Below are 25,429 nucleotides of genomic sequence, written 5' to 3'. Positions count from 1 at the left end.
TGCGGGATATTATACTAATACTTTTCAGTACAAGGTTGTGAATAGTCCAATAGATACATTTATATTTTTAAATTAATTTTCAAGCTGCGTCCATTTTATTTTTCGTATTCATATTTAAAGGGATTTTGTCAGTTTGTTACTTGAATTTACTTAAAACTATTTTTTTTTTTAGGATTTTCACTGTAAATCTATATTATTTTTAAAATTATTCTTTCGCTTATATATTAATATATTTTTTTATATAATATTTAAGCTGTGTCAATTTTATTCTTCATATTCATATTTTAAGAGTTTTGTCATTTTTTTTTTGTCATTGTTAAACGCTCTTGAACATGCATAAGCATGAAAAGAGCGCTATATAAATTTGGTAAAATAATAATAATAATAATTGCATTGCATTGCACACGATTCGTAGTATAATCAAAGTTATCTTCAAGTCAAGGTGTCATAACATCTCCATTTTTGGAAAAATGAGGTATAAAAATGCAAACTTTGAGACGGTAATTGGGTCAGTGTACACTAGCGATTCATAACACAAACATTAGTAGCTTTTTGATACGTTACAACGTCGATTACAATATTCTTTTGCTGGATTCGAGTTCCATATGAAGCTGGAAGGGGGAGGGAAGGGGTTTAGTGGGAGAACCAGGCACCTCCCTACCACCTAGAATGCTCTGGAAATAACGTTATTAAAGAACAACATTGCTGGCTATGAATATCATACTGTTGTTTTTCTGTTGTTATGAGAAAATTGTGAGGATCAAATTCCTAATTTAAATCCTTGCAGTGTGATGAGTATTCCTTGGTTCGAGATGGGAAGGGGGGGGGGGGGGGGAGGGTAGGCGGTAGTGGAAAAATTGGGTGTATACGTTACCGATGATAATATAACATCTACTAATTAATATCGACATTTGATTATCAGTCCAAATCGATCCATATCATTGATTTTTTGAACGTTTCTTGTTTCAATGCGAATGTTTGCAAAGCGCTATCAATCATTACGCTAATAGTAACTATATTTTTTATTCAGGAATGAAAACAATTTAAATTTGACATATCACGATTGAAAATGACTTTATAATAATTTAAATTGTCATATAATGATAGAGATTACTATGCAACGATTTCAATTGTATTTGTCGATTTTACATAATAATCTATATGGGTGGCGTTTAATTATACTTTATGTCGATATAGTCCACTGCAGGTCGATTAAGGTTGAACAAAAGTCTTATTTTATACCGACATTTCGAATAGTTACCAGATACCTGAAGAGATTATCCTGAAACTATCCTGACGTGACAATTTTTTTGCGAAGAGAGTCATGAACTGCCAAGCCAGATGTATAAACAGAACTCTTATTATTTTTCTTTTCGTAAGCAAAGTAGATTGCATATCACTTGACGTTTTATGACGTGACCTTTTATTGTGTACTTTGCTACAGGAAATTTAAATATTCAATCGCGATAGATGCTCAGCAATGTTTGTCGTGTACAACATGGGAGATAAGTATGTTTAATGTGCAATAGAATGAATGAATACTCTCTAGTTTTGTAACCTTTACGTAGGGTAACCAGTTGCACGTTCCATGCATCAAGCTGGAACTGTTGACGTCATGCAGATGCAAGGATTTCATAGTTTTCCCACCACAGTCTGACTTTCTCGTAAGTTTGACTTATCCTATTATTATTTTATTTGAGACAAAAAGAAATGATAAAATCATTTTGATTTTATTTCTTCATGCACGAATCAATAATAAAAGGTAAAACTATACCCTTTCCCATGCTTGGATTAAGTATCATTTTTTTTATTTAATTGTGGAATTAAAGTAAGTATTATTATTGATATATGAATCCATTCATAGCGTGGTATATGACGTTATAGGGAATAATATCAATGGGTAAAACTCACGTGTTGTAAAGGAAAGCATAAATAAACAATGAAAGTAAGTAAGAATATTGCTCTACTTTAAATCATCAAAATTGCGCAAATAAATGATAAAATGATAAAACTAGACGCCCCCTTCGAAAGCAAATCAAACAACAAGTAGGCAATACAACGAGTTGTAGACATCCCCCCCCCCCCCCTCCACACACACATACAGATTCGTGATGTGACCTCTGCCATGTCATCAGTCCAAAAGGCACATATTCATGCATGCATGCTGACCCATCAAGTTTGAACTACATTGACCTCATTGACCTTTAACATTTAGCGTTATTTAATATGATCGCATTATCATCTGAGATTTTTTCATAACCATAAGAACAGTTGTTGGTTCTTGAAATGTGACACCTGACCATTCTCTCGTGCCCATACCCTTGCCTATGCCTACACCCAGCAACGTTGAAGTCCACCGATTTACGGCATATGAGAGGTTTTTGGCATATTTTTCCGCGCAAATTTCGCCAAACTTTGCCTATAATCTCCGTTGACCACGTGACCATTGATGTTTAATGCTCATTAATACACCATAAATATTGAAATTCTGATTTCTTACATGTCATACTTGTTTGTGTTTTATGATGATGATCAAAGCACATGATATATGGGGTAATTATGAAAGATTAAAACAAGGTCGTGATTCAGATGAAATACAACTGTCGTTTTCATTACCTGATATTAAGCTAGTGATAAATTTAATTTGTTCGAGTTCCTGAACTAGAGATAAGCTCCGCCCCTTCTGAATATTCATCTCTCTCTAACTAATGTTTCTTAATCTAACCTCGTGAGATGTATTGGCTACCCTTTCATTTCCTTTACAAACAAATAGTTTTCATAGGAACTCCATTTGAATAATAATTAACTTACAGAATGCAGCAGAAAACCTTTCTGTCATTTTCCTTCAAATTTTTTCTTTCAAATTTTTACAATACGTTGATCATATAATGGTTCGATTTTTGATACCCCCCACCGCTTCAATTGTACGTGAAACAGTTATGTTAGCCTACATTAATCATCTTGTTTGGTGAGCGTGTCCTCCTACGCATAATTCCCGTTAACCCTCTGCTATTTAACACCTCATAAAAAAACCCAGAAAGGTAAACCACATCTACTTGACTGAGATATCTTAGACTGTATGTCAATATTTCAATATCAAGTCCATTTTATGTTTTTTTATAACGATAATAAAAAGATGTTTAGCTGATAACGTTTATACGAATTGTAAACTAACGACAGGGCCTTAAATACGGCTGGCTTGGTAATATTTATTTCTATAAGGAGGTAGATGGTTGAAGCTACAGCCAATTCCGGACCAACTGAAAGAAACATTCTTATCAAATCGTCGGTGACACAACTGAATCTTAATCAGGCGCCTTGGAATCGATCCATGGTCCACGACAAGATGGCCCGTCTACTTGTATTGGTGCTGGCCCTTCTGGTGGTGTTCGTCACCGTCTCCCTCTCTGCACCATTGGCTAAGAGGGAATTGGACGATGAAACCGAGAAAGACGAGGTGGGCCATTCTATTCTCTCATTATAAACTAAAGGTTTAGAATCAATCTTCGCATAAATTTCATCTATTTTATACTCATTTCATGGTCAAGACAAATTGTGTCTGGGCGACAAAATTTAAATACAAGATAATTGACGTTAATTTTTTGTTATTTTTGTTATTTTTCAATAATAATTATTTATGATCTCGTCACTACTTACAAAGCGATTGTCCAGAACTATAATGGCCTATAGATGGAAGTTTCAATCAATAGACTTAAGAGACTGACCGGTACTTAGACGTTAAAAATAGCTAAAGATATCATAGTTAGTATTAGTAGATTTGTACTCAATATGTTAAGAATGTTTGTACAGAGAAAGTTAAATGTTTACCGGACATTTAAGAAGTCAAACAGCTCGATTGAGTCTTTGATTTCAGTAACATATAATTTACGTAAAATAACTTTACAAACTTGATGTTAGAATTAGGTCTAAAAAGCTAAAACTTGTCAGAACTTTCAATAGCTCTTTGTTACAGTACCAAACTACTAGGACGTAGTGACCTCGGGTATCAAATCATTACGGTGAAAGTCCTATGCCTGTCTGGTATAAACATGTACGCAGTACTATAGATTAGCTACTTGAACAAACTTGAAGAAAAGCGCAAAGCTCTCAGCTCGGAGCTCGGAGCTTGAACTAAAGAGTATCATATGCTTCAGTAACTATATAAAAGATTATTTTCTTTATGATTTTATGCAACTTATTACTTCAATAAGATGGCCCACTGCCTCCTAAAAGACGACTTTAGATTGATAAGTCATCACCCCCCCCCACCCCACACCACCCCACCCACCCTCCTTTGAGTGGAAGTAAATATTCTATATAGCTAATTCTGTTATCAAAAAATGCACCATTAAAATGTGTCAAATGTCTGGAAGGTTAATTCGAGGATGGCGTCGCTTCATCTTTTACAATTTATGTAAATCAATTCTTTGAACTCAACCGAAAATGTTTGTTTAACTTCATATGAACAGCCAAGCACCAATGGATGAAATCCCATACGATTTGTGTACATGACAAGATTGTATACAGTGTAAACATGTTACAGTACACCGTTAAAGTCTCAAGTTTTCCTTAAAGCAGCGTTTTTTAGTTTGTTCAGCAATTTTTCCAAACCTTACAATGATTGCACAAAATAAGATTTTAATTTGTAAAGCTAAGACGCTTTCCTGGTTATTCCTTTTTCCACCAAACGCAGGTTCATCAGAAGGTAATAAAAGATATTTATTCAATTATGGACATTGTTCTCGTCCGTACACTTTTCATAGTGGCATAGTAAGCACGGTTTAACACTACATGGAAATTTATTTAAAACAATTGAACGTGTACTCCACTATCTGAAACAAAATCTTGGCTAGTCGAGCTATTCAGTGAAGATCTAGTAATTTGATATTTTAGTACTGAACAGCAGCAAAATATTGATCAAAATAAACTCAAAACGCTGCTTTAATTTGGATCTGTGTGGTAGACTAAGTAGTCCAGTCAATTTGATTGATGAGCCTCTTATGTTTAAGGGTCATTTCACAAAGCGGAATAGAAATTCCACCTGGACGTGTATATATAGTCGCGATGGTTTCAAATTCTACGAAATTATCAAAATCAATTTTTGTGTTTGCAGCGTTCCTTCTCGCAAATTTCGTGAGAACATAACATTTAAGTGACGTTAATGTCGCAACAAATGTCGAATGTCTCGTCCAGAATGTTCGGCATTTGTTAAGATAATTCTACAGATTATCAGTTGCAAGAGTATATAGCAAGTTTATCGCAAGGGTTACTTAACATATAAAACACAGGGCCCGACATAACAAGGGTTTTTCATTCAACAATTACGCAATAATAAACAACCCGAATTCACCAGTTTTTACACAGGTGAAAATAGATGCAATTGAAAAAGTGTATACTACACTGTGTTTTTGTACAGTGTTATGTATTACTTAAAGCTAATATATGGGTTGTAGTCAAACGAATATTGCGTCTGAGTAAGCCTATCGATTAACATTGAACAAAAAAACACTACAAGAATCACAACAGGTCGACTCGCTGTCTATTTAATCACGTACAGGAAATGTATGCTAAGAACAAATACTTTAAGTGGCTGGCTCGGTCTGAGTATATAAATGGCATAATCATATTCTACTCGATAATAAAACTTTATAATTAAAATAAATAATTTCAGCCTCCCCCGGTTATGGTGTGACATTGTTAACGGTAAATATTATTGCGAGGTATTTAAAACCCAAAATTTCAGCAATGTGAAAATTTGGTTTACATATTAATCGATTGTATTTAATGAAAACAAAGAGAATTGGTTAATACAAATACAGTGCTCGTGTAATCTGGCTTCCTCATATATGCTTCAATCAAGGGTTACAAGTGCAAAATGGTTTTGCGGGTGTTTTCGTCACATGCATTTAATTGTTATACACTAACAAATCTGTTTACTGTTCTGTATCATTGTGATAACAATGATGTTGAAGATGTTACTGAAACAATAACTTTAGGGCTGAATTTAAGGGCTACATTTTAGTGATAGTCCAAAAAAAAAAAGAGAAATATGTGAGTATTATTAACGTTTCAATATGGCTGCTCCGGTTTTCAAGATAACCAACTTTAAACTATGTTAACTTTCTGAAATGTTTCCTTAACGCAATATTGATAATAATGATCACGTGCTCCTCGGTGCAGGCTCAACGGTTAATGTTAATTGTTTTATAGTTGACCGTTACTCAGCTAAAAATACGTTCGTTCAGCTTCAAGTGAACAATATAACATGCACCCTTAGATGACATTAAACAGAATTCGTCCATAACAAATTCGTAATGTATATGCCAAACATGTTACCTGAGGCTATAAACATTTTTTTTTTCCTTTTTGAGTTTGGTGTATTTATCTTCTGAGGAATTGACCTAATGGACTGTGTGTTAGACTAAATACTCCAGCCAATTTAATTGACCGATCTCAGACATTCAAAAGGTCATTTCTGGCAGTCAAGTGTGGTATATAAATACAGCCTGAACTGATACTAGCGTTTAGTCTTTATAAGGTCTGCAACAAGCAAATATTAATATACAAATATTAATTTTCTGCCTGACGTCATCCTCTAATCACTCTTCGTGTGATTATCTTTCCTAGCTAGGTGCTTACTGACCTAATTCTTAACCACATGCAATAGCCCATCCAACATAAGTAATGTCCACGTGGTTAAGAACAAAAAAATAGGACTTTATTTTAAGTCATGTTAGAAGGGAATAAAGTAGGTTAACTGCATATAGGGTCTAGGTGTTAGATGAAGATTTGTTTTTGACTGCAGTTTCAATCTAAGAAGTGAAAAGTGAATTAGAGTCGGTGCTACATCTCATGTACACCTCCTGTCAAATATGTCTAATAAATAATTCCCCCGTGTCTTGACTCATTAATATGGAATTATGAACTTGTCAATTCCATAATGATATCGTTCAATTTAAAACAGAGTAAGTTCATATATGTTGAAGCCCAATTTGGAGATATTTCCTAATTCGTTGAAGTACAGCTCCCCCCAAAAAACCTTGAAATTTACATTGAAATGGAAATTGAAAATAAGAGAACCAGCAACTCACATCCAAAATGGTTTCCCGAGATAGCTTTGGTCGCATTACGTCAGAATGTATATATAGGCTACACTGTATGCCAGCACGGTTAAGGCATATGTATAGCAGAGATGAGCAATACCGTATTAACAGTTTAGGATACACCCACCTCCCCCCCCCCCCCAAGATTAAAGTGATGCATAAAATAATTCCCTCTTTAGTGATTAACTTTCTGACTTTTGGATAAAAATGAACAAGTCACTCGAGTTCTAATTTTAATTTGCGATTCTGCCAACGTAGACCTAGCATAATTTTATCGACATTTTTTAAATATTTCATACTTGTATCATATTAATGTTTAACGTTAACACGTTGCTCTGTTATAGTGACGAAAGAGGCATGAATATGCAATAATTCATTCAGTCGTCAGACTAATTTGTACATTGTACGCGATTCAAAAAGTAATGAGGTCACTATCCATAGAGAGAATGTTGTGACTAGAATCAACTTAATAAACTAGCTAGTTCTATAATCAGACACACCAGTCATTTGCAGAGACAATTTGAACTCATTTATTTCATAAATGTTTATAGTAAACACTAATTGTGTGACTGACGGGGTCTGTAGGACCACACATGTAACAAACGGTGTTTAATCCAACGTACTAGATGGCGAGGGAAATAAGTTTCGAATGCAACCGTTTGCTTTGATCTACTTGTAACTTGTTAAAGCACACCAGTGAAAAAAATGTAAATTTCACAGTTTTGAAAGTGTACACACATTCTGTATCGGAATTACTGGCAATTTTTTACGTTTGTTTGGACGGAAAATGTTTAATTTTGATCCATCGATCCATTGACATCCATCGACCAGCGACAATGATGTTGAGGGCTCATAATTTTATTTTTTAATGAACAATGGTATGATAACCAAATCTAAAACATTAACTGAGTGCCTCGTATTGAAAATCATACTTTCTTTTCACTCATCAGGTCCTTAAGGAGAGGCAGGAAAGACTGGTTGCAAAGCTCACTGAAGATCTTGATGAACGCGGTAAATGCAACAAATGCGGAAATAAAGGAGGCAACAACGGAGGCGGTGGAGGAGGAGGAGGAGGAGGAGGTGGCGGCGGAGGAGGAGGAGGAGGCGGAGGAGGCGGAGGCGGTGGCGGCAACAACGGCGGTGGAGGTGGCGGTGGTGGTTGGAATAATTGGAAAGATTGGACTGGGGGTTGGGGAGGATGGGGTGGCGGAGGAGGTGGAGGTAATAACGGAGGCGGGGGAGGAGGCGGTGGTGGAGGAGGAGGTAACAACGGTGGTAACACAGGAGGAGGTGGTGGAGGAGGAGGCGGTGGTAATAACGGAGGCGGGGGAGGAGGAGGTGGTGGTGGTGGAGGAGGAGGTAACAATGGCGGCGGTGGCGGCGGTGGAGGGGGGTAACAATGGAGGGAACAAAGGAGGTGGAGGAGGAGGTGGAGGAGGAGGCAACAATGGAGGAGGTGGAGGTGGGGGAGGAGGTAACAATGGTGGTAACAAAGGAGGAGGTGGTGGAGGAGGAGGCGGCGGCGGTAATAACGGTGGTGGAGGTGGCGGTGGAGGAGGTAACAATGGAGGTAACAAAGGAGGAGGCGGAGGCGGTGGAGGTGGAGGTGGAAACAATGGCGGAAAAGTTGGAGGCGGTGGAGGTGGAGGTGGAGGTGGAGGCGGTAACAATGGCGGGAAAGGCGGGTGGCGGTGGAGGAGGCGGTGGAGGTGGAAACAATGGTGGAAGAGGAGGAGGCGGAGGCGGTGGTGGTGGAGGTGGAAACAATGGCGGAAAAGTTGGAGGCGGTGGAGGTGGAGGTGGAGGCGGTAACAATGGCGGGAAAGGTGGTGGCGGTGGAGGGGGCGGTGGAGGTGGAAACAATGGTGGAAGAGGAGGAGGCGGAGGCGGTGGTGGTGGAGGTGGAAACAATGGCGGAAAAGTTGGAGGCGGTGGAGGTGGAGGTGGAGGCGGTAACAATGGCGGGAAAGGCGGTGGCGGTGGAGGGGGCGGTGGAGGTGGAAACAATGGTGGAAGAGGAGGAGGCGGAGGCGGTGGTGGTGGAGGTGGAAACAATGGCGGAAAAGTTGGAGGCGGTGGAGGGGGCGGTGGAGGCGGTAACAATGGCGGGAAAGGCGGTGGCGGTGGAGGGGGCGGTGGAGGTGGAAACAATGGCGGAAAAGGAGGAGGCGGAGGAGGTGGAGGCGGTAACAATGGTGGAGGCGGTGGTGGTGGAGGAGGAGGGAACGGTGGAGGGGGTGCTGGAGGAGGTGGCAAAAATCCAAAAGATTGTGACAAAAAGGAACTGGTGATAGAACGTGGTGGTGGAGGCGGTGGAGGTGGAGGTGGAGGAGGAGGAGGTGGAGGAGGAGGAGGAGGCGGAGGCGGAGGTGGAGGAGGAGGAGGAGGAGGTGGAGGAGGAGGAGGAGGTGGAGGAGGAGGTGGAGGAGGAGGAGGTGGAGGAGGAGGTGGAGGGGGAGGTGGTGGATGGCGACATTGGTTTGGTCGCTAGGATGTTTCATCATGGATCCGTATATTAACAATTAGTATAGATTACTCTAGACTTAATTTGTACAAAGTGTAATTCTCAATTTGATAGAAAGTATATGTTAAAGTGTTAACTGATGTCATAACCAAATATAGTTGTAACCACGGTACTTCCTTTGGATTTTGCCATTTCTGTTTCTTTCTTAATTTGTATATCTTTTGGTTTATTTATACAGAAAATCTGGCAATGTTAATATAGTATCTTCTTCAATGGCTTGGCTTTTGAAGAAAATCCTGCTAGGATCGAAACGTCAGGCCAACTTACTTTTACACTTTCTCTTACACAGGCTCTAGTGGATAAGCAGTTTGCTAACAGTTTTATTTTATTTGATTTATCCTTTTATATATTACGTACACATCGCGAACGTACATCATACAATGCCTAGTTGGCCAGTTGGTACGTACATAGCATTGCACAAAATACACTTAAACCACATTTAATAAACCGTTTTTCGAAATCGCTGAAATGAAATTCACGGATCACATTTACAATAAAGGAAGCTTCTTAATATTACTTGAAAAGTATTGCAATATCGAAAGGTGAAACATTGCGGAATCGATGGCAGAGCAGAATGTAGTACCGGGAAGCTTAGCATTCATAGAAATTTTGTCCGATTGTAAACCTAACAATATAGCCTACCACATTCTTCGCATTCGAGCTGGACAGCGCAATGTAAACAACGAAGAGTCTGCTGTTGAAGCTAACCTTGTGTTACACAAAGACCACGAAATCACCCATGCACTAGGCCTACATAGATGACGGCTTAACGATTTTTTTAAACATTTCTAATTTATAAGAAATTTCACCGAAAACTTAAGGAAAAATTAATCTGTATTCAATCGCGGTTAAGGTTGTGACTACTGTCGGAACTGTATGCAACGTGGGTTATGTTGTAATCTACATTTGCCCAGATGACGTCACGTTCGTTACTGAACAAACTATATTTGAAATATCCATACTAAACGATTAATAAATCGTTTCTCTGTCAAACGCAATATTAGCGTTCTCATACTTTGAAAAATTGTTTGAAAAATTGTTTATCGTTTTTTTGTAAGGTTACTTCTAAGGGCCACTATACAGTTCTTGACGTTATGTAGCCTCATCTGTCCACATTCAGGAGTTTATAACAAATATTTTGGGAATATTCAGACATATAAAATAATCAGCAGAGAGGTGATTTGTAATAAACCCGATCACTCTTTAGCACATTCCATAGCATATTTAGCTTCCAACCAGATATGAATTTCTCTGAAGTAAGAAGCTAACTGGACCATGAACGATGTTATCAAATTGATGAACGCGTCATTGCCAATAAAATATTGATCAACATGTGATTGCTAATGCAGTATTCAACAACATGTGATTGCCAATAAAGTATTGATTCAAATCAAATGGGATTGACCTTAAAGTATTGATCAACATGTCATAGCCAATAAAGTATTGATCAAAATGTTATTGCTAATATAAAATATTGATCAACTCGTGACTGACCATAAATTATTAATCAACATGTCATTGCCAATATCAAGTAGTGATCAACATGTCATTGCCAATGATCAGGTTAAAACATTATCCGATATCAGTTTGAACTACAGTGACGTGTTGATATGATATACGCGTTTATTTCTTATTCCAATATATTTGTCGCTAAGATAGCTTTTGACATTAGCATCAAACACGTTACCAAAGCGTTCAGTATTCCAAATCAGTATATGTCTCATATAAGTCTTAATATCTGAACGACACTTTAATTTGAGGTATTCTATTTCTCCATCAGCTTATCATCAGCATTTCATGAATCAAACTGATACGTATGCGCATATCGAAATTCCCGGTTATGTACTTCCGGTATCTGATACAAGCAAACGCAAAACATTTGTACTGTAAGATAGGGCACATTATTTTGTTTTGTTATGATTCGTTTCATTTCTTGCCCTTTGGTAACAGAAAAAAAAATAGTTTTGTAAAAGGAGATACTACAATTAATTAACTGTAGATCACCTAACAAAAATATAGCTCCTCTAATATAACGAGACAAAGGACTAATGAGAAAACAATGTAATCAGACAATTAATTACAAATACTGGAAAAAGAACAAAGAAGGATCATGAAGACATGAAAGATCCAAGAGATTAACTAATTACCACAGATTTATAGCATCAAGGTAAAAATTCTCTCACTGTTTTACATTGTGTTTATAGGCTATGAATTTTATTCTAACATAATTTGGCTATAATCTGTACAGATGGAAGCATTTGTCCGGTAAAATTGTTGAGAAAATGATTATTTAGACTGAAAACAAGACATCAAGAGAGTTGACGTAAAACATGGACATTTTTTGAAGAAAAAAACAAACCCTTTCAAGTCGTAGCCTGCTGATAGTAACTCTCAGCTGATATACCTTGTTTCTTACTTTTAAGACTTTTGATAAGAATCAGTAGACACTGTCACTCATCTTCATTAAAACCACCACTGACAGACCAATTGACGTGATATACCGCACAGCGGACATCTATAGAAACTGTAGAGGCTAGGAGGCTGTGGTGATCAAGCAGATACAACATGTGAAACACATACCAATTAATGTCACCTCTGTCTTGTTCTTTACATTCATCTGATAGTTCTTCTTAATGGAGTACATTCTGTATCCTGCAGTAGAGTACACACTTGACAAAGAAAACACACGCTGATGATATTAAAGTATTTGCTGGTCAAGGGTTATATTACATAGGTTACATCTCTGAACGGCTTATCAAAACGACCTGAGTATAGGCTAAGAGGATATTTTGAGCAGTCTGTAAGCGAGTATTTATTTATTGGAAGTCTTAAAAAACAAAGACTACAGTCTATATGAACTCTTTTGACTAGCTTTCAAGGAATAAATAGAAAGAGTTGATTCCAAATACGATTGTAGTCATTACAAACGTCTGAATTGCAGGATAACGTCAATAGATTCACATTAGTTTGGTAAAGCACTATCTGCGATAAAGAAAATAAACTCGCTAAGCACTGAAACCTATATAAAGAGGGACGCCTCGGGATTTCATGGGACTCATATGTCATACAGGCGCCATTTTGTTTACTAGAAGAAGTATACATTAATAAAACAATGCTTACTCATTTTCACGGAATACACATTTGATAGGGTAATTTAAACTTTAAGCTAGGTATACTTTAATATTTGGCAAGTTGAGCCGGGTATGAGGAGGTGGGGTGGTGAGGGAACGCAATACGATACTTCCGTCACATATCTATATATTTGAGGTAAATAACTGTTCTACTTATAGGTAACGAGAAGGCTATACCGAGTAAGCATAAATCAATACTTCTTTTGCCGAAAGCTTTCTTTACATTGCCAAACTTATCTTTCACAAAAGTAGGGTGATTTAGAAAAAAAAATCCATCCCTTAAATGAGGAGATTAGAAAAAAGGGAACGATTTGGGCAGATAAAACAAAAAAATTCAGATAAAACTAAAAAAGAGAAATCAAAATACGTTCTGGGTTTTAACAATTTTATACAATTATTGCCAGAAACACCATAATTGGATTTTCTCTACGCTCCCAACACAGGTCAAAAAAACATACGCGCGACCAAACACTGATCACACTGTAGAAGAAAGGGAAAAATGAGATCTTCACATTTCCAGCAAACCGGGGTACTCCCAGCAAAACCGGCTACTCCTAGCAAAACCGGGAAAGTTTATGGTAATTCGTTAACTTCTCGTCGCCGAAATATATTATAGAGCAGATGTGTTTATTGCAGGATATTTCTAATGAAGGAGTTATACTTGGCTGGGAATGAAATGAACGAGCCAGCAAGAGGGGGGGGGGGGGGGCGTCGCGGGTGTGGCCTAGGTGTGCAGAACCCACAGTGCAGGCTGCATCATTTTCATATTTTTATTTTTGTAACAAAGACCTGACGCAAACCAGCGAGACGTCCTTGATACGCACAAACTTGTAACTGTTCTTCAAAATTTGAATTTAACTTTCTTCTCTAAAATGGTGCATCAGACTCTGAATGCACTCATGTTCATTAGTATCGTATAATCTCAACAGCGCCGCCTTTAGTAAAAGTTGGCACTGGGCCCAATCTAAAGTCAAAATGTAGAGTGACACATTTAGAAATACGTTCGTCATTCGAATAAGTTGAATTAAACCTGCTAACCTCGATAAGAAACGAATCAACTTCCAATTTCTATCTCATGAGCGACATTTAGGATTTGATTGAAGAAGTCAACAGGATACTAAGATATAGTAGTCTTCAAAGTATTATTCAGTGACGTACGCAGAAGGGGGTGGGGGGGCGGGAGGGCGTTCTGACGTCGACAAGAAAAGAACAGAGGCGACCATTCCTTTATGTTTCTAATTAATTCAGGAACAATGCAGTATAGATCTTTCCATCTACATTGTTCACGTCTTATTTCAAATAAAATAAAATAGAACAAAGGCGATAGATTAAATTTGTTAGACACCTGGTTTAGTTATCAGGAGTCAAAAATGACAAACCAAGGCATAACATAATTGTAATGCAGGAACCTTCTCACGCGATAAAGTTCCTGTTCCAATTTACCGAGAAACGTCTATTTGATGACAGTTAGATTGTTATACTGTCTGTCTCCAATGTACATCCAGGAAGATATCAGATTTTGACATTAAGTCATCCATGTTTGAAAAGTTCTTTTTGTCCTTTCGCTTAAAATATTTGGTACAAGTAAATCGGCTACATTTGTTATTTATGTTTTGTCAAAAAGGCTAGAAAAGTTGACAAACAAACTCGGTTAAAAAAAGCATATATAACATGGCAGCTTCGAAAATCAGACAATTTATTTTTGTTCCAGTGAAAAAACAGATCGAAATACCAATTACTTCAGAAAAAAATTGTAACATGTTTTAGTTTATTACAAAGTGCACAAACTATGACCACGTGACTTGTGACCAAGAAACAGGGGACAATGTTCTAGAGCAGGGTTTCCCTAACATTATCCCCCACGAACCCCCTGTGGATGTCAGAGTTGTTCACGAACCCCCAACTTTTCGAGACACGATCTGAGTCATTATTATACTATAATACACATTACAGTGCTTCGTAAAAGATGCACGGTACGGTACTACTATGGCAACATATGCGTATGGGGCGCGAAAAGAGTCTGTCGATAGATACGACTTTTGTACATTACTAAATTATATGATATATCAGAGTTTAATTCAACAAAAAGTACTCTAGTTTGACTTTCACAAACGTCTCATGAACCCCCTGGGCTGGACTCACGCACCCCTGGGGGTTCATGGACCCCAGTTAGGGAACCCCTGTTCTAGAGCATGGAGTTGCATATAACGTATGGATATATGTATATATTTACATATTCGAAATGGTACGAGAAAAGTAGTAAGAAAAACTGTACTTAATGTACTTTAAAATGTACTTTAATGTCACGTATTGAAAACGACACAAGAAAACTGAAGTTACATGGATGTACGCAAATGTTGCTTGATAGACATGCTTTTAAACTTGATCCCTTTTGATTGATGTTACTAATTGTTCTCCTGTGGACTATTTGCTTACGATCTGTAATTGTATTTACACATTGTAAAGATTTAACCTAGAGGAGTAAGACGAGTATTCTTGACTCCACTTACAATCAGTGTAGTTAAGCTCAGAGGTACACCGTCATGTCAATAAAGTCAACCTTTGGTATTTCGTGTCCGTTGACATCACATAATGCGTTGGTGTTGGAATTTACATAGTAACTTCTCAGTGCGTGCTATCTCTTGTTAATATGCCCCCACGTAAGTCGACTACCGGTATACCAAAACGGACGGTTTAGAAATATTGTCTTGTTTTTTTCTTCAGTCGGACACGGGAGGAACCCTTGATTTGTACGCATCGAGGAGTATACCATAGTATAAATCTAGCTGGTTTGTCCAGCGAAGCCGTAGGATGGAATCGCTACGGATATTATTATTATTGACCTGTCTGCTATTGGCCGCTACGGCCGCGCCGCTGGCTCAAGACGAGGAAGACAATGAAGAAACCGACCACGAGGTAAGATATTACAAAGGGATTGGGTTTGTAGGAGGAGGCGGATGAGGAGGAGGAGGGAAGAGGGAGGGAGAGGGAGGGGAGATGGAGGGGAGAGGGAGGAGATAGGGATAGGTTGTGGAACATCAGAGTGAATACTACCCATCGTACCATGATCCATGTTTTAAGTGAGACTTATGTGAGACTTATGTGAGACTTATGTGACCTATTGACCCCATCTTAACATATCACTAAAGCCTTCATAAATGAAATATGTAGAAACTTTGAAAGTTTTCGGATGCTCCACAGTTTCATATAATTATAAACCCTCAGTACAGTCAAGTTCAAACATTAAATATGTCATGTAGCTGTGAAGAAAAAAATAGAGCAAAGAAAAGAAACAAAACGAAACGGAAAATGTGTTAACATATGGTTAATATATCCTGATTCGTGATAAAAGGGACCTAACGATGGGATATAACATCCAAGATTGATTCATATCATGCAAGATTGCTTCATAACATCCAAGATTGCCCCATGGGGTAACATAGTTGACTTACCCCTGGTGGGATTTCATGATAAAGCTTAACGAGACCTAACGATGGGATATAATATCCAAGATTGCTTCATGGGTAACATATTTGACTTACCTCTGGTGGGATTTGGTAATTAAACAGACTTAACGATTCGACATAACATCCAAGATTGCCCCATGGGGTAACAGAGTTGACTTACCACTTGTGGGATTCGATAGGCATTAAATTTACTTTGATCTTCTGTAGACGGTTAAAAAGCACTGTTATATGTTTTATTTTCTATCACTTTTAACTTTTGAACTATCATCAACTTTATGACATTTCTGTGGCTTATCGACTAAAGTGGCTGGAATACATAGTCTAACACAGACCATTGGCTCAGTTCCTCAGGCAAATCACAAGGCATTCAATAGGACCACCAAGAATTTTACGATCTTCAATAAACTGTGTACAATGTATTACAAATAAAATGCTATACTTTAAGTCATCCAATGGTTCATGTCTTGCTAGAATTATTCAAATTTAGGAATCAATGGATTAAACTTAGATATGCACAGAGGAACTGACGTCATCATCGATTGTAGCCTTTCACAAATTTAAATATTTTAAACTTGAATATTTTGAACTAGGATATACTATAGAAACATTATTAGTACTTTTTTCCCCCCTATTCTGCCTTTTCTTCCCACCCCCCTTTTTTTTTTTGCTCTTCACACATTGAGAATAGAATAATACATACGAACGGGAAATCACTGCTCAAATCCAAGTATACGATTGTTGGAGTTGATGGGTTGATTTTTTAAGTAAAGCTGTAGCGAAGTTTCCCGCTAAAAACACCGGACTCCTCCATTCGTTGCGCCCTTGAAAAAAAAAACTTCAACTTGAAACGTTCGACCTCATAAACCTCTATATCCCATGCATTAGGAAACCTATATATACATCATGTTTTAGGAAACCTCTATAACCCATGCATTAGGAAACCTCTGTACCTCATGCATTAGGAAACCTATATATACCTCATGCATTAGGAAACCTATATATACCTCATGCATTAGGAAACCTCTGTACCTCATGCATTATAAAACCTCTATACCTCATGCATTATAAAACCTCTATACTGCATGCATTAGGAAACCTCTGTACCTCATGCATTAGGAAACCTGCATGCATTTGTTGTTTCTTCTTCTTCTCTCAGGTAAGCGTCGACAGAAGGGCAGAAGATGTCATCACAAGTCTTCTTGCGGCATTAGAGGACAGCAAACGGGGCTACAGTGGATTAGAAGCTGTGGAGAGTGAAGCAGGTTGGTACATACTACAGTTCGTTCTAGTCAATCGAGCTACTTTCATAGGAAAGTAAAAAGCATCGCATTATTGTCAAGCCATTTGATACAATGTGTCGTCGTCAATCGGTTAATACAATGAATTGGCGATCTATATGGAGGGTCTTGTGACAAGTTATTAAACACTTATATATATGCGAATATATACGCGGAATTAATTGAATACATACTCCTAAACAATTCATAACCAAGCACTAAGATCACATTGTTTATAATTATGATCGTATAAATAAATTATAACATACACGTATTAAATTGAATATATGCGCGCATTTAATCAGTCAATCATACTGACAAGTATTAATACTGGTATTACATTGAATTAATACGCATATGACTGCGTTGCAAGATATATGTATTAAGTATTCAATCTCTATATAGATACGAAAGTGTACTGTACGTAAGCACCTTTTAAGACTTCGAACCAAATTAAACATGGAGAGTTCGCTATTATAACAATTTCGATCATCTTTTTTACTGTTAGATTTAGATGCCTTCAAGAGAGGAAAAAGTAAGAGCGGCAGCGGAAGTAAAAGTGGAGGCAAAAGTGGTAAAAAGAGCAAAGGAAAGAGCGGTGGAAAGAGCAAAGGAAAGAGCGGTGGAAAGAGCAAAGGAAAGAGCGGTGGAAAGAGCAGTAAAGGAAAGAGCGGTGGAAAGAGCAGTAAAGGAAAGAGCGGTGGAAAGAGCAAAGGAAAGAGCGGTGGAAAGAGCAGTAAAGGAAAGAGCGGTGGCAAGAGTAGCAAGAAAAGTGGTAGCAAGAGTCACAGCCATGGGAAGAGCCATGACCATAGCGGCAGTAAAGGCAGCAAGGAAAGTGGGAGCAAGAGTCACAGCCATGGAAAGAGCCATGACCATAGCGGCAGTAAAGGCAGCAAGGAAAGTGGGAGCAAGAGTCACAGTCATGGGAAGAGCCATGACCATAGCGGCAGTAAAGGCAGCAAGGAAAGTGGGAGCAAGAGTCACAGCCATGGGAAGAGCCATGACCATAGCGGCAGTAAAGGCAGCAAGGAAAGTGGGAGCAAGAGTCACAGTCATGGGAAGAGCCATGACCATAGCGGAGGAAAGAGTAGCAAAGAAAGTGGAAGCGGTAGCACAAGCTGGGGAGGCGGAGGAGGTGGAGGGGGAGGTGGAGGTGGAGGCGGAGGAGGAGGTGGTGGAGGTGGTGGAGGTGGAGGAGGTGGAGGAGGAGGAGGAGGTGGAGGAGGAGGAGGTGGAGGAGGTGGTGGAGGAGGAGGAGGTGGTGGAGGAGGAGGTGGTGGTGGAGGAGGAGGTGGAGGTGAAGAAATTGGAGGAGGAGGTGGTGGTGGAGGAGGTGGAGGTGGAGGAGGTGGAGGAGGTGGAGGAGGTGGAGGAGGAGGTGGAGGAGGAGGTGGAGGAGGAGGAGGAGGAGGAGGTGGAGGAGGTGGAGGAGGTGGAGGAGGAGGTGGAGGAGGAGGAGGTGGAGGAGGTGCTCCAACGACTAAAGTAGCCACTACAGTACCCACCACAACCGTGCCGACGACGAAGGTGCCGACTACAGTACCGACCACAACCGTGCCGACGACGAAGGTTCCGACTACAGTACCCACCACAATCGTGCCGACGACGAAGGTACCGACTACAGTACCGACTACAACCGTGCCGCCGACGACGAAGGTGCCGACTACAGTACCGACCACAACCGTGCCGACGACGAAGGTGCCGACAACAGTACCGACCACAACCGTGCCGACGACGAAGTTGCCGACTACAGTTCCCATCACAACCGTGCAAACGACGAAGGTACCGACTACAGTACCCACCACAACCGTTCCGACGACGAAGGTACCGACTACAGTACCGACTACAACCGTGCCGCCGACGACGAAGGTGCCGACTACAGTACCGACCACAACCGTGCCGACGACGAAGGTGCCGACAACAGTACCCACCACAACCGTGCCGACGACGAAGTTGCCGACTACAGTACCGACTACAACCGTGCAAACGACGAAGGTACCGACTACAGTACCGACCACAACCGTGCCGACGACGAAGGTGCCGACAACAGTACCCACCACAACCGTGCCGACGACGAAGTTGCCGACTACAGTTCCCACCACAACCGTGCAAACGACGAAGGTACCGACTACAGTACCCACCACAACCGTTCCGACGACGAAGGTACCGACTACAGTACCGACTACAACCGTGCCGACGACGAAGTTGCCGACTACAGTACCGACTACAACCGTGCCGACGACGAAGGTGCCGACAACAGTACCCACCACAACCGTGCCGACGACGAAGTTGCCGACTACAGTTCCCACCACGAAGATGCAAATCACAAACGTACTTGAGACAACAGTAGCAACTTCGGACGGTGGTAGTGATATTAAGAATCCAACACCAAAAGCATCGACATTCCCGCCAATATTTACTCTTCCTTTGAAACAGACAACAGTTGAGCCTGGCAATAAATATCCCGGTCATGGATGTGATCTATTTAAGATTCACGAACGAGGAAATCATGTTGAAAGGGAAGCTGAAATCCACTGGAATAGCTTCATAAGTCGTCAGTCAGTTCTTCGAAGGAGAGCGGAAAGAAATGTATTGTCAAATGATAAGAGTACACAATAATGATGTGAAACGATAGTAATTAAACTAGACTTTACAATATGCTTTCCTTTGTAACTGTCTGATAAGTACTCAAACGTTCTGTGTTTTTACAATTGTTTGGTGAATAGACTAGTTTCCTCTTCTTCAAAACAAATACATAGGCTAAATAGCTAAATAACTTTTACTATCATCCAAAACAGAAATTGTGATTTGTGAATTGAAGGCATATCGGTATCAGCACTATTATTTCATTTAAGAAATGTCTTCATTTTTTGTTTACTATTATATCTAAAGTAAATGCAAACACTTTAATTTCTCTTCATAATTATAAATAAATAAACACACAAAATGACTATGTTTTACTAACGGTTGAAAGACGTGAGGGTGTTACATGGTTAATTTTATAAATGAGTGTGGTGTTTGCTTTGAATTCATTAATAGAACATTATACGTATCGTTAGAAGTATCTATTTATGGCGCTGTTCTCTAATACTCCCAAACCCCCGATGTTGCAATAGGACGTTTCGTGATCATGCTTAATTTATTATGAAATATATTTTCAGAAAGTGAGATATTATCTAGCTAACTTCTGTATTCAAATGTAGATAATTAGCGCATGCAATAATTTATTAAACGAATACGTATTTATGTTAATTTTTTCATTCCTTTTAACGTTCTTCCTATAAAAATGTCCTGTGGATGAAATCTCTTAGTTTCAATCTTTCAAGCAACAGTGCTATAGTAATGTGAGCATAAGTTGAAATACTACTATCTAATGAACAAGTATTAATTTGATTTGAATTTTAATTCTCAAAATTCATTTCATAAACATTCCTTATCCAAATTTGCTGCCTTTTGTTCCCTTTGTAAATTAAACTTTATGATTTGAAATGAAATGATACTTATATTATTCTCTGATGACTAAAATTTATATATTTTTTTCTCCCAATATTTCGTCCAGTCAAATTGCTATATAAAATTGCTAGATACTATACATTGACCAGATATAATCAATATATCGATTTTAAGAGGTATGCCTTTGCGCAACTGTGTATTCAATTTCTCTAGTTTAGCAATAAATGGAATTAGCTGTGTCGTTTCCCGCCATTTAATGTAGATGTGGTGTTATACTTATCATCTGTCGTCTGCTAGTGAATGCACACATCGTGATTTTTCTTGGAGTTGCATAAGTTTACTGACTCGACGATTTATAAACTGTCTGCAATTAATGATGGAAGACAGTCGGGATCAGGGAAGATGTAATTATCCATCTTAGCATAAATACCCTATATCGTAACAAAGATGTTTATGTTTTCTCTGCCTTTAAAGATCAAATCCTGACTATATGACAACATATCTCCCTTTTATTTATTTTGTACATGTCGCTATGTCTTTAATGAGTTAAAGCTCGTGATTTACAAATAAGTACTTTATGAAATGATTCTCTGGCAGTCACATAGCAAAACGTATTGAACGAAACATGCAGCTGGATAGCGTTTTGGGCTAGTTAAGTGTGGTCGGTATATGACACAATCGGATCTACTTTATAGGTATCATTTCTGTCTATTTAATGTCCACAGTTTTTCTTCTGTTAATTTTACTTATCATGTTTGGTTTCCTTAAGACTTCAGATAAATTAGATTTGCAGCTAATAAGTTGAATCTCTCTCATTTTTAGACTTTATTCTTGTTTGAGGTAAAAAACATTATTACCACATTGTACGGAAGGAGTAGATAAAGTGATTGTCTTCAGGAAATACCATTATTTTGGGGGGAGAAACCAGAGAGGGCACAAAAACACGTGTTTGAAGTAAAACGAATATGTGACCCATCCATCTCCCCAACCATCTGGCCCTACTCCACCCTTAACCCCCCCCCCCCCGCCTCGTAAATGAAGACAAGCACATGTTATGCATTTGAGCGTTTACTTCTTGGACCCCTATACAGTAGCAGGAGGGGAAAGGTACAAAGAGTCCCGATATTTTACAGATGAAAAGTAAAGTTTCCGATCCAGAGACATTGCCTCAACTTTCCGCAAACGTGAAACTGTTGTTTCTATAAGGATGTTGTCTCTCGAACTTTACTTTGCCTTATACCTGAGTTCTTTCTTTTCTGCCACCCACACATCCTCGCTTTTGGACTTTGACCTCTTTACTTCTGATTTGATTTCAGTTTGAACTGTCGTACCCTTCCCAGGCGCGGCGGAACGGGAAAATTATTGGGGGGGGGGCTAATGTGTGGAGACTATCTAAGCGGAGCGCCACCATCAGTTGGCGCGGAGCGTACAAGAAAATTTTGGGTTTTTCAAACCCCCAGATGGCCGGAAACGGCACTTCCCGAGTGTTTTATGCTGCGAATATCTAGCCCCAAAATATGGGTCTCAAGCCTGCAATTTCTCAGATTGCACATAAAAATCTGTAAAAACATTGTAATTGGTATATCCGATGGTGTTATAATAGAGTAGCTATTACTCGTAGTGTACTCGCAAAGACGTTTTTGAGTGTAGTAAATTACTACTTGCAATTAAATGCAATAATTAAATAAATGTCATAAGAAAAAACAATGTCAACAAATGGGTTATTCCAAAACCATGTGCAGTTGCCAACAAATTTCTATAAACCAAGCACTGTCACGAATGCATGTACCCTATACAGTACAGGTGAAATGCTAATATTGTGTTTTTGTTCGTTTAATAATTGATTGCGTTTAAACATAGAGCCATGTTCCACGCCTTGCGTGTACTCGTAGTGTAAACGCAAATGTTGATGAGTGTAGCGTCTAGCTTATTACACTATTATTTAAAACACTTATATTCGATGAGGCTGTGCAGACAATCAATAATCATATCGTTTGAATGCTCTGGCTGCAATGCTCCGCACCTAACCCCCCCCCCATGTTCGCCCTGCTCCCCACCACTCCAACCCCACCCCTTTTGTGATTCCTTACCCAGACCACCACCATCCCACTATCCCATTGTTTTATACCCTCGTATCGACTGCAATTCTTTCAGAACAGAGATTAGATTTCCTCAATGTAGAATGAAATGAGGCAAGTCATTGGCCTAAGACGAAGTTGTGTTGCGCTTACCGGTACTCACACTCACTGCTTCCACTTTTCACGGGGCGTGAAGACGCGGTTAGGGTGACAATGTGGTCTATAGCCAGGGGACGGGCCGAGGGTCCCACAGCATTTACTAAAATTATTACACCTATATAGTATACGTGTGCATCGGACAGATCGACAAGTATGCATTGAAAAATGGGCAGATGCACGTTTCGGAGCCTTGGTAAATATTGGGGGGCTTATCATGCATTTGCCCCCTCAACTTGTTCATTGGTGGGGCTAAGCCCCCAAGCCCCCCCCCCGGTTCCGCCGCCACTGACCCTTCCCACTTTAATCCCATCCTTATTGTCCTCGCCCCTCTGTTAACTGCTGCCTCTCTGCCTCTCTGCCTCTCTGCCTCTCTGCCTCTCTGCCTCTCTGCCTCTGGGCCTCTCTGCCTCTGGGCCTCTCTGCCTCTCTGCCTCTGGGCCTCTCTGCCTCTCTGCCTCTCCGCCTCTCCGCCTCTCTGCCCCTCCACCTCTCCGCATCTGTTTCTCTGCCTCTGGGCCTCTCTGCCTCTCTGCCTCTCTGCCCCTCTGCCTCTCTGCCTCTCTGCCTCTGGGCCTCTCTGCCTCTCTGCCTCTGGGCCTCTCTGCCTCTCCACCTATCCACCTCTCCGCCTCTCCGCATCTCCGCCTCTCCGCCTCTCTAACTCTCTACCTCTTGCCATCTCCTCTTCCATGTTTATTTCACAGTGATCTTGTCTCACTAGTTACATCTTTATAAAGAGTCCTTATAGCCCCTAGCCCTATTTATTTGCCGTACAGATTTAATTTCCTTTTCATCCATGTATCGTTTTCTGTAGTCCTTACACCTTTAGTTTTCCCTTTGCAATCGTTTTCTCTCCAAATATTCCATCCACCTTCACTCTCGCACGTTCCCTTTAGTTTCAACCATATACATGTTTATACCAAGCAATGCTCATGTTCAATTCGAACTTCCTTCCATTTCTCTGCACCCACTCTCCCCTCCGCCCACCACACTCTGACCTTTCCCACTTATACTTCTCTTCACTTTTCTACTATATTTACGTACTGTTTTTTTAATTTTTTTTATTCCAAAGTTCCTCTCACTCTTTTTTTTCGGTTTCGGTGTCTCTTATGATATTCTAAAGACGATAAACAACTAACCTAAGGACAACTCTGATGTTATCACCACGCAGAAGTCACATGGGATGACATGCTTGCTCAACGTGGTAGTGACGCACACATCCTGGTAACGATCCGAATGTTCTTTGGTTTATTTACTTCTTACGACAACCGTGCCATGGCCTCTCCTTTCCTCCTTCCCCCTAAGAACTATTTAATACATTTTATAAATATGCCAAAAGATAACTTTAGTATGTATCAAAAAAATATATATATGTATCGAAGTTTCCATAGGTTTCCTCAAGCAACGTGGCATACGAACTTTGCAAAACAATACCTCAGAAGAATAAATGAATAAAATTATGAAGTAAAATCAATTGTAAAAGGTGGCAAATCTGACGCAAATTCGAGTCAAACTGATTTTTCTTTGTTGCCAATAGCAACAGAAATAATAATTTACCATAGTTCAGGGAAGTCTGCAACGCAAATCACAAAATCAGTGAACAATTGCCTAAATTTACTTTTGATGCTCCCAATGGAAACATAATCATTCTGAAAATTCGCAACTGTCGAATAAATATGATTGCCAATATCAACAAAAAACATTGTGATTATATTACATGAATTTCAAGATCACATTACCAGCTGGGATTATTTCTATTAAATAGTCAATCTTGTTATTCGAAGTTTAATATTTTAGTCCTATCATTGTTACAATAACGAAAACCATAGCAGTTTATTTACGATCTAACGCAGTACAATTTCTTCAATTAAATAACATGAAAAAAGTTAACAAACGAACGGGATAATTATATCTTATTCAAATAAGATTTGAATTGACTAAATTGGTCAGTCAGTCAGTTACGAACGAGAACCTATACAACCAATGTAATCTAGGTATTAGGCGCATCCAAAACCAAACATAACTGCTTAAGCTATTAAGTTTTTTAATTATTATTTCAGACAAAATGTCTACAATTTACGCTAAAGGGATACAAAAACAAATAGTATAATATAAAAACGCTTTAACAGACTTGTAGTTGCGACATGTCTGAAAAAGTAATTAATATGTTTTCAGCTGCATCGTACTTAAAGAAGATCACAAATTCCCTGGATGCGGCCTAGGAATTATTATTA

At 39.2% G+C, this 25,429-nt stretch overlaps 2 protein-coding genes across 2 annotated transcripts; both read left to right on the top strand.

Moving 5' to 3' along the window:
* The first annotated feature begins 3,153 nt into the window (after positions 1–3,153).
* Positions 3,154–8,500, top strand: LOC139975444 (uncharacterized). The gene is made up of 2 exons (XM_071983435.1): positions 3,154–3,457; positions 8,054–8,500. The coding sequence occupies exons 1-2, from the start codon at positions 3,230–3,232 to the stop codon at positions 8,498–8,500; spliced, it is 675 nt and encodes a 224-aa protein (XP_071839536.1). The 5' UTR covers positions 3,154–3,229.
* A 6,781-nt stretch (positions 8,501–15,281) lies between these two features.
* Positions 15,282–21,722, top strand: LOC139975443 (uncharacterized). Its single transcript, XM_071983434.1, has 4 exons — positions 15,282–15,674; positions 17,382–17,487; positions 18,011–18,703; positions 18,881–21,722. Exons 1-4 carry the CDS (start codon positions 15,570–15,572, stop codon positions 20,122–20,124), a joined length of 2,148 nt encoding a protein of 715 aa, XP_071839535.1. The 5' UTR covers positions 15,282–15,569; the 3' UTR covers positions 20,125–21,722.
* The last annotated feature ends 3,707 nt before the right edge of the window (positions 21,723–25,429 follow it).

Source organism: Apostichopus japonicus, chromosome 10 (assembly GCF_037975245.1).
Source record: "Apostichopus japonicus isolate 1M-3 chromosome 10, ASM3797524v1, whole genome shotgun sequence".
Lineage (NCBI taxonomy): Eukaryota > Metazoa > Echinodermata > Holothuroidea > Aspidochirotida > Stichopodidae > Apostichopus > Apostichopus japonicus.
The sequence above is the reverse complement of the archived record's forward strand: the minus strand, read 5'-3'. Positions and strand labels throughout refer to the sequence as shown.